Raw genomic sequence first — 10,305 nt, forward strand, 5'->3', positions numbered from 1 at the left:
TTTTAAGATTACAGAAGAAGGAGCAATGACTTTTTTTAGTCAAGAGGCAGTGAGAGGAGAGGGTAGGTCCAGAGGGGAGAGTCTGTAAATCGGGCCGTGAAGGCAGGGTTTGAAAGAAGAACAAAGGATAAGAAAGGGTATCTCAGGAGGAAGGAACACAATGAGCAAGGACATAGAAATGTGAAAGAAAGAGCAGGCAAGTGGTCGGGAGGTGATCAGGGACGGCGCAGTTTGCACACTGCACAGCCTCCAGAGGTGGCATTCATAGTGTTGTGTGGTGTGTAACCTACTCGATCATCCACAGCCATCTGGTTGAAGGGAGTGGTTAGGGTGCATAAGGGAAGGGAGAGGAAGCCAAGACTACGAGAGTATTAGGAGAGAAATAGGAAAATGGAATGTGGTATGAAAAAGACTATTACTGAATCCTAAACATTATTCAATAGGCTAGTGTTGACATAGTCAAATTATGAAATTTACAAAATTACACCAACCGTTTCTACTCAGTGAAGGACAATAGCATGCGCCTGCAGGGGTTGAACATGAAAACACTTTAAATTGGTATATTCTGCAATAATCACATTCCTTAAGGTCTTGAGAACGTAGAAAAGAATTGGACAAAAATCACTGTGTGATCCACGGGTACTTCTTTATTAGAGAAGAAATTAACCATTCATACCAGAGACTACAGAGGGAAATTAACTTAAGCTTGCAATTCTAGAATAACTTTCACAATAAGGAATTCTTAAGTTTTCATAGAGTGAGGGGGAAAGAAAGGAGAGAGAGAAAATCATTTAGAACAGAGTTTCCCAAATTTGGCTACTTTCACAGACATATTCTTGGAGGTGGGTATACAAGTTGTCTATGTAACATTTAAAATTTTTTGATTTACTTTTTTTTTTTTTTTTTTTTTTTTTTTTTGCTGTATGCGGGCCTCTCACTGTTGTGGCCTCTCCCGTTGAGGAGCACAGGCTCCGGACGCGCAGGCTCAGTGGTCTTGGCTCACGGGCCCAGCCGCTCCGCGGCATGTGGGATCTTCCCGGACCGGGGCACGAACCCGTGTCCCCTGCATCGGCAGGCGGACTCAACCACTGCGCCACCAGGGAAGCCCTTATGTTTTACTTTTGCTTATAAACAAATTAATACACACTTGTTCAGGATTCCCTGGACAACCGTGTTACATAACAGAGTGTTGCCACGTGATCGTAGCATCTGCATTTATACCTCTGATCCCTGTGGCCCAAAATGAAGACCAACCGTGCTTAACTTTTCAGTGGCGTCTCTCAGACTGAGTGCTCAGACCCTTCACGGAATTGTTGAATATTTCCTATGAGGTCTATGAGTTGTCACGGTTCAGAAAACTGGTTCACGGCAGTGATTCTCACAGTAGGAGGGGGTAGGAGGTGGGGTGGGGATGGTGGCTAAGGAGATACCCTTTGAAAAAGCATATTCAGAATATCTATTGATTTCATAATACAAATTCTGTAAAGTCAAACTCAACAAAATAATCTTTGGACAGTAGCAGAAAACCAACTATAGATTCAACCCAGGAGGTCTGGGATATACTTGGTTGAGAAACACTGGTGTTGAGGTAGAGGAGCCCCAGCATGTGGAGAACACGTAGTAAGGAACATGTGCCAAAGAGAAGGAACATCTTTTGGGTCAGTGAGTGAATCCTAAGCATATCTTGTCTTTTTGGAAACCAAAGGGCCAATCCACAAGAAACCTGAGACACCCATCGAACTTCTCAGACCTGTTGTTTTGGGCAAGTTGGTCCCCTTTTAATACTGAGTCAAAAGAAGAAAAAGCTGTTTTTTGCCCCCAGAATGCCCCCCACCCACTTTATTTGCGTTAACATATTTCAAACTTTTAAGTAAACAGTTGCTGTAGCTGGGTAAACGTAGCCCCAGGTCCATCCATCAGGAAGTGCTGTCGGTATCTGCAATGCCATCCAGCTCTCAAGGGGGATACCAGCCTGGGGTCTGCTCTGCTAGGAAAAAATACAAAGAATTGGATTTTCTTGGAAAAGATCAATTCCTCTCATTTCCCTTTCATTACCAGAACATTTACTCTTGCTGTTTAAGCATAATTGGTTACAGATGGCCTTGAGATGCAAGTTGCCAGTAGAATACTGAGAGTATAATATACGGAAGGACAATGCAGATAAAGAGACCTGGGGAATATGGCAGACTCTAGTGCCCATGCCAACATAGAGGTAGCTGGGGAAATGGTGTTTCCCACCTTCCCAGGAAAGTTGTAAGTTTTCTCTCATTCTCATCTAAGCCTAAATTGCTAAAGAGTGTTCCAGAAAAGGAAACATTTGGTACAGCAGTTAATTGGGTTTTGAGTGCTTTGTGCATGGGGTGAGGCCAGAAAGCTAACCCAAACAGACACAGTGTTTATTTGAGGGGATGATGTTGTAGAATTGTGATTAAAAGTTTATAACATTGACTATTTTATTTCAAGGGATTCAGTTGCATTTTTCAGACCTTGTTTTGTCACTTCCTGTTGCTATTCTGAGTAACCACCACAAATTATACGTACTCATTGCTCAAGGGTTATTTATTAATTAGTGGGCAATAAATACTCTTCAAAGAACATTTTAATTTGAACCCCTTTCTCCTTTGGCTAAAACAGAATCTTTCCACGTGTGAGTCAGTGCAATTGGCCTGCTTAGAAGCTAGCTTGCACTAACAAGAGCTGCGGGGAGGAGAGTCCATCAGACCCCAAAGGTATCTTGCTTCCTTTCTGAAGAATTCATCACCCTGTGGTTTTCCATTCAGTCAAAGATCTCCTTTAAGTTACAATTTTAGAAAACTCTGTTTTGTCATTTGGGAAGCCAATTAGATTGAATGGATTTGCAGGGTGAACACAGGTAAAGCAAAACTTACCTTGATTTCACATTGCACTTAGAATAATCTAGGTTGCTTCCCATGGCCTGTGTGCTCTGGTCCTTGCCCACATTTGTTACTACTTTTCCTTCTTTCTGCGCTTCACTCAGTCTGATCTGTCTTGCTTTCAGTTCCTTGAATATTCCATACTTGTCACCTCAGGGCCTTTGTACTTGCTATTATTCCTTCTGCCCGAAAAGCCCTTCTGCTTCATCTGTACATGGCCATCTCCCTGTTGTCAATCAGGTCTCAGCTCAACCAGCCCCTCTGAAAAAGGCCTTCCCTTACTACATTAGCTTAATTTGCTCCCCATCCCCCTGCCATGTTCTATCAAATTATTCATTTGTTTCAGGAATTATTTACTTGTTTTGGATCGGTCTACCTCTCTAGAATATAAGTTCCATATTATCTTTTTGTTCATCTCTGTATTCCCAGTGCCTCGTACAGTGTCTGGCACATAGTAAGTGCTAAATAAATATTTGTTAAATGAAGGTTGAGTGAAAAGCTTTCCTCCCATTGATGAAATTAACCCATTTGTAAAATGGGAAACTCATACATGACATCACAGTTCCTCAGATCACCCCGATCATTCTTTCCCTATCCAGAGTGCCTTCCTAGATTGTAATAAAACGTGGCGGTACAATTCCACCATCTCCCAGTGTTCCTGGCCCAGCGTCCCACCTGTCACTCACCTGTAATTATTGTAGAGCTCCAATTTGCTTTAGCCTTGTCAACAGCTCCCCTTTCTCATGCATATTTACTAGATCATTGCATCCACCTATGCACTCTTGACCGATGAAGACCCGAGGTACCTAAAAAAGCAAACAAGCCAGGACATTTAGAGAACATCATTATTAGATTAGACATTTTATCCTTCCTCTAAATATTTCCCATGATCCAAAGCTTTTCAAATCACTTCACAACCTCCTCATGTATACTCTTTCAGGGCAGAACTTTATTATACGCATAAAATTATTCATTCAAGAACCTTCTTAAGCCAAGATGCTTTTCAAATAGAATGTTCTGTGTGTGTGAGATTGTCTAACTTGTCAAAGGGATTTAAAAATTTTACTCTATGTTTCAGGGAAAGAGTTTTGGTTGGCCGCAGCTGGACCACCCTGATTGAATTCTGGTTTCTCTACAGCTGGGACCACACCTGAGCCCTTAAACTGACCCATGGCAACCAGAAAGGAGTCTGTCTCTAAGTATAGCTGGAAAAGTATTTGCATCAGTTCTCTGTCTCTGATTTTAGACTCACAGTTTATTAGAGTCATCTCTCTCATCTGTGAGCTCTGTCCTCAGCTGGGGAAGGGGTGGTGGTGTCTGAATCTCCTTCTCTAATACCTGGCCCATCATAAGATGTTTAAGTGCTGCAGCCCCGGGAGCAAGGACATGCATCTGCTTTGGTTTCACACCTGGCATGGGTGGGTGGCCCAGGGTCAGCCAGGCTGACACAGTCATTCTACCTGCTGAACATGTTCATCTTGAGTCAACCTCAGGCTCCCTCCCTGCTGCTAGGTAAGGCGTGTTCCAGGTTTCTAGGTGGCTCTTGGAAGGAGGAGAGAGGAGGAAGTCTTTTCACTGTGGCTCAGGCAAATTCCAGGCCAGGGATGTTACAGAAAGGCTGACTGGCAGTGAAGAAACAACCACAATGCGGGTACCCTGAGTGGTCAGGAGCAAGCAGGTCCTCTCCCAGAACACTAGGAACATACCAGAAGGGGCAGGAGAGGTGAAAGACAGAAGGCGGCAAGAATATTTCCAAAGCTTTTGACTTTCCTCAGAAGGCATAGTAATTCAGATGCATTTTTAAATTGAGGTATAGTTGATGTACAATATAAGTTTCAGGTGTACAACACAGTGATTCAAAATTTTTATAAATTATATTCCACTTATTATAAAATATTGGCTATATTATCCGTGTTATACAACATATTCTTGTTGCTTATTTTATACATAATAGTTTGTACCTCTTAATCTCCTACCCCTGTATTGCCCCTCTTCCCTTCCCTCTCTCCACTGGTAACCACTGGTTTGTTCTCTATATCTGTGAGTCTGCTTCTTTTTTGTTATATTCACTAATTTGTTGTATTTTTTCAGATTCCACATATAAGTGATATTATACAGTATTTGTCTTTCTCTGTCTGACTTATTTCACTTAGCATGATACCCTCTAGGTCCATCCATGTTGCTGCAAATGGCATTATTTCATTCTTTTTTATGGCTGAGTAATTAATATTCCATTATATATATATATATATATATATATATATATATATATATATACACACACCCCATCTTCTTTATCCATTCATCTGTTGATGGACACTTAGGTGACTTCCATATCTTGGAAACTGTCAATAATGCTGCTATGAACATTGGGGTGCATGTTCAGATGACTTTTTTTTTTTAAGTGTGGGAGTTGAGAAAAAGGGCAGGATTATTTCAGGTAAGTCCTTAACCTTATTTTTATTAAGAAGGGGGTCTGGGTGGAAGTAGGCTTTAAAAATTAAGGCCCCCAATTGAAAGACTCCTACACTCCATTGCCATGGCTATTTCCTATGTCCCAAGAGTGGGGAAGAGCACACAGGACTGTGTTCTGGCGAGAAAGCCTGGTAATGTCCACCTCAGTCACACAAGGTGACGCCCGTCCCGCCTGCACTGCCCGCCTGTGTGGGGGCTTTGCAAGTGGAAGCGCCACCAAGGCAGCGTTGCTTTTTTACTAGCTGGAAGAATATGCAGAAACATAGGTCAGAGACCTAACTTGCCCCCTGGATCTGGCCATTGTAGGGAAAATAAAGCACCTCTCAAATTGCTGGGAGCCTTCTGGCTTCTATCTCCCCAGGAACAGTTGGCTGTGGTCAGTTGCAATGGTAAATAAAACAGAATCCTAATGTAATTCTAATACAGGGCTCCTTCTGTTGAAGCCATTACCTAAATGAGTAAAACTCATCTGAGCTTTCAATAAGGACGAGATGTATTCATTCTTGAACTTCTGTCAGTTCTGTTATTTTCAGAAAGAATTGAGCAATGGTCACTCCTCTTGCCACTTGCCACATCTCCACCTTTGGCCAGGGTGCTGGCCCAGGGGGTTAGAGTTCAGTTATTTGGAGAGAAGGCCCTGAGGAGTAAGGAGTCTTCTCCTCAGATAGCTGTTCTCAAACTTGAACCCTGCATCAGAACTGCAGAGGGCTTGTTAAAACATAGGTTTCTACTCCTTCCCCACACATTTCTGATACAGGAGATCCGGGCTGGGGCTCAAGAATTTGCATTTTGACAAGTTCCCAGGTGATGCTGACTCTCAGCGGTCACATCTGCAAACCGCTGGTTGGCACTGATAGTGGTTCATTCCTCCTGCGGTAACTGAGGCTTTGGGAACACACAGCTCTGCAGCAGCCCCCAGCCACCTGAGGCAGGCCCTGAAACATGATCAGGGCGGACTTCTGTGCAGACCATCTGGCACGCAAGCTGGCTTGCCTGAGAGCTGAAAGGCCCCGTTGCCCTCACACCCACCCTCTAGGCTAGGCAACAGTTGGCTGTGGTCAGTGTGATCAGTTGGCAGCAGGACAGTGTGGGAGGCTGTGGTGACAAAACAGGAAGCTGTTGATGCAGCTGAGGAAGGGAGACTCGTCCTCCGTGCCCTCCCCTCCTGGCCCATCCGCCTCTTCGGAGGAACTTGAGTCTGTTACTGCCAAGAAGCAGAGAACTGCCACCATAAAAGCAAGCTTGGGAATTCTGGGGCCCTTCCTCTCCCGGAGCTTTCTCCAGCCCCAGCTCCAGCTAGGTGGCATCTCCTGCACTCTGGTGTTACTCAGAGCCTCCCAACACTCTGCAGCACCTCCTTGGCTACTCCCTGGTACAAGCCACCATCTTTTCTCATCTGAATTACTGCTCTAGCCTCCAGAGGTCTCCCAGCTTCAACCCTCACCCTGGCCTTCCTGTAGTCTCTTTCCCCACAGCCACTGGAGCGACCCTTTCAAAATCAAGTCAGATAGGGTTATTCCTCTGCTCAAAACCCTTCAGTGGCATCTCATCTCCCGTCACAAGCACACTCCATGTGATAGCTTGAAAGGCCTCGCCAACCTATACCGCGTGATCTCTCGGACCTCACCTCCTCCTGACTCATAATGTTCCACCCATGGAGGCCTCCTTGCCAGGCATACTTCTACCCCAGGACCTTAGCACTTGCTGTTCCCACTGCATGAAATGCCCTACCGCTACATTTCTGCATGCCTTGCTCCCTCACTCCCTTTAGAGATCTACTAAAATCAGTGAGGCCCTGATGACTCCATTTAAAACCGTACCTTGCTGCCTACAGCCCACCTGCCTTTCCTGTCTGTTTTTTTCTCCATAGCACACATCACTTACCACCTTCCAACATACTATTTTATTAATTGCATTTACTAGAATGTAAGTTCCACAAAGGCAGTCATTTTTGTTTGTTCTGTTCATGGCAGTATTTCCAATGTCCAGAAAAGCGCCTAGTGTAGTAGGTGCTTAAAAATATTTGTTGTATCTAGCAAAATTATCCTTCAAAACCAAAGGAGAAAAAGACTTTCTCAAACAAACAGAAATTGAGGGAATTTGTTGCCCAAAGAGCTGCCTCGTAAGGAACATTCAAAGACGTTCTTCAGAGAAAAGGAAAATGATAGAGGTCAGAAACTTGGATTTACATAAAGAAAGAACATGAGGAAAAGGAATAAGTGAACGCACTGATCTAGGAGCTGTGGCTATGGCGAAACCAGAACCAGTTTCTCCAGTACATGGCCTGATAGAAGGCCTACGTCTCTGTAATCAGTCAAATCTTGCTGGGCTCCTACTATTTGCACAGCACACAGGCATCCCAGGATAAGCAAGATAGCGACAGCTCTCAAGGTTTCCAGTCTCTTCTAATAGAAACCCTTCACTGTTCGGGATCATGAAGTATACAACTTCAAAGGGTTTGTTTTTCCCCTTGGAGGAATGTCATTCAGGACTCAAGAACCTGTGAAAAGTATTTTGAAAAATTCAAAAACAAAAGACCACTAGAAGAAAAAGTGTTGCTTTACAATGAATTGAAAAAACAGGTGTTGAATGAATGCGTGAAGTGGTTTGTTTTTCCTGCTAGAGAGTAGGTGCTGCCGGGCTGAAAGGTGTGCTCCCAAACCTGGTTGCAAATTAGAATTACCTTTTCATTTTTTTGACAGGAGAGAAACTCTATTTTCACTTCCAGATTTTTTGAGGTATAACCGGCAGATAAATATGTGTGTATTTAAGGTATACAATGTCATGGTCTGATACACATATGCTACATTAAGAAATGATTACCGCCATCAAGTTAATTAACATACCCATAACCTCACAGCTACCATTTGCACGTGTGTGTGGTGAGAACACTTGAGATCTAATCTCGTAGCAAACTGCAAGCATACGATACAGTATTACCAACTATAGTCACCATGCTGGGCGTTACGTCCCCAGAACTTATTCATCTTATAACTCAATGTGTGTATCCATGTCCTAGGGATCTTTAAAACTGCTGATGCCTAGCTGCCCCCTCCCATATTGTGATTTAATTGGCATGCGGTGTGACTTGGGCATTGGGAATTTTTTTTTTAAAAGCGCTTCAGGTGATTCTAATGAGCAGCAACATTTGGGAACCGCTGGCCCAGAGGGATGCCTCACAGCGGGGCCCACAGGTGTCCTTACACTGCCCTTTCCCTCCTTCCAGAGAAGAGGGTCCTCAGCTCACAGCAGGGGCCCTGGAAGCAATGGGGGTAGCGTGTTTTGCCTCTTCCTGCACCAGAAGGCTGATTTCTGACTGGAGAGGCGGGAAGAACAGAACAGCCTCCCAGGCTTTACACTGAGAAGCCAGAAAGAACGCAGTAAGTCAAACTAAACCTGAGCTAGGATATGTGCTTCTGCAAGCGCTGTGTCCTAGAATGTGCGCCCTGAAAGGGAGTTTGGGTGACCTGGTGGGACAGGACTTACCACCTGAACTGATGCTGGCGATCTGGTTGGCTGGCTATCTCACTGGGAAGCCGTGGGTGCTGAGGAAGAGGAAGGCTGTTCACGTAAAGGACAGCGGTTCTTAGGGTCCCACTGTCTACTTATAGCAAGAAGGGATGTAGCGGTCACCTCCTCCAGCCTGGTGCTGCAGCCAGGAGGTCCCTGAGAGTCACAGAGCTGGTGACTTACCAGGATCACACAGCAAACCATTGTGAGAGCCATCCGGAACTCTGGCCTCTGGACTCCCTAACAGGCCTGGAAGCATCCCATAATTTAGATTAAGGAGCACTAATGAGCCGTTAGATGTTTCCAGAGGGAGGAGTTATATAAGATAGGGAAGAATGAGCGATTTAGATGAAGGTTAAAGAGAGCCTAGAGAAAAGATGGAAGGACAGCAAATCCCACTTGGCCCTGTGCACACAGAGTGCACGCGATTCTTGTGCAACAACAGAAACGCACCGATCACACATGGCCCCTGCACGCCTCCTTCCACCCCAGCCCTGCACGCGCAGACTGTCAGTGCTTCAAACAAAGAGTCCAGATAGTTCCTCAGTGACTCCTGGGCGGCTGCTGGGCCCGCTGCCCCTGACGCCCAACACAGTCAGCTGTGCTCCCTCCTCTGATCTGAGCACCGTTGGCCGAAGTCCAGCCGTCCATTCAAGGAAGCAGTGTCCTCTCTCAGGCGCCCTCCCCCACCTGCACAGCCCTCCAGCCGCCTGGAGTGACAGACAGAACCTTAGCGGTGTCCTAGAGAAAGGCACAGGCGTACCACGTTCACAGCCCCGACAAGAAAAAGGAATCTGGGAGCCTCCTCCCCAGCCTTTTAGAAGGAAACCCCAGGCTCACCGTTCTGGCTCCGGTGAGCTGTTGCAAATAATCTTGAATCTCGTTGGTGTCACTGCGGGCTGTGACATCGACAAATTCCAAAAGCCCTTGTTTGAAGGGCAAGTGGCTGAGGAGCTCCTGGGCCCTGCTGCTGTAGGGGCAGGTGGGCTTGATGAACACAACTACCTTCCCAGGCTGGATTTTACTGTTCACAAATGCTTGAGCCATGCTCACAGGCTGCTATCTCCTGGGGAGGAAACCTCGATTGCAGGTATTGCTTGGGAGAAAAGCGGGGCCCTGGCCAGCTGGCTCTTATTTAAAGGAACCTCCCTGGAGGAGGAGTTTGCCCGGTAGCGCGCTCGATTTTTAAAGGGCCAGTCCTGAAGTCGTTTCAGTCTGGAGTGATTCAGCAGCTAGAGCTTCGGAGGAACGCCCGCTGGTATGTCATCATCAGTAGCTATGTCCAGGGTGTCATTGTCCTCAGCCCTTTCAGGAGCGCCTGCTCTTGGGAAGGGAACAGAGCCTTGTCACTCTCCGGGGAAGCAGAAAGTGTGCAGCCCAGCCCCAGGGAGGGGGCGGAGAAGGCGGAGTCAAACCTTTGTTGTCT

The 10,305-nt window shown here is 45.6% G+C and overlaps 1 protein-coding gene across 2 annotated transcripts; it reads right to left on the minus strand.

Moving 5' to 3' along the window:
* Positions 1-627: 627 nt before the first annotated feature.
* On the minus strand, positions 628-9,998 carry GLRX (glutaredoxin). 2 transcript variants are annotated; one of them, XM_019929678.3, is made up of 3 exons: positions 9,720-9,998; positions 3,581-3,700; positions 628-1,987 (listed from the first exon to the last, which is right to left on the minus strand). In XM_019929678.3, exons 1-2 carry the CDS (start codon positions 9,924-9,926, stop codon positions 3,587-3,589), a joined length of 321 nt encoding a protein of 106 aa, XP_019785237.1. In that variant the 5' UTR covers positions 9,927-9,998; the 3' UTR covers positions 628-1,987; positions 3,581-3,586. The 2 variants fall into 2 exon arrangements, with proteins under 2 accessions (XP_019785237.1, XP_004324010.1); XM_004323962.4 differs by having other exon boundaries at positions 628-1,984; positions 9,720-9,996.
* Positions 9,999-10,305: the final 307 nt, after the last annotated feature.

This window comes from Tursiops truncatus, chromosome 3 (genome assembly GCF_011762595.2).
Source record: "Tursiops truncatus isolate mTurTru1 chromosome 3, mTurTru1.mat.Y, whole genome shotgun sequence".
Classification (NCBI taxonomy): domain Eukaryota; kingdom Metazoa; phylum Chordata; class Mammalia; order Artiodactyla; family Delphinidae; genus Tursiops; species Tursiops truncatus.

Excerpts from the sequence above, each read along its gene's own strand:
- GLRX (XM_019929678.3), bottom strand. The coding sequence starts at position 9,926 with ATGGCTCAAGCATTTGTGAACAGTAAAATCCAGCCTGGGAAGGTAGTT. Across the intron at positions 3,701-9,719 it reads AGCTCACCGGAGCCAGAACG|GTACCTCGGGTCTTCATCGG; the intron begins GTGAGCCTGGGG and ends TTGCTTTTTTAG.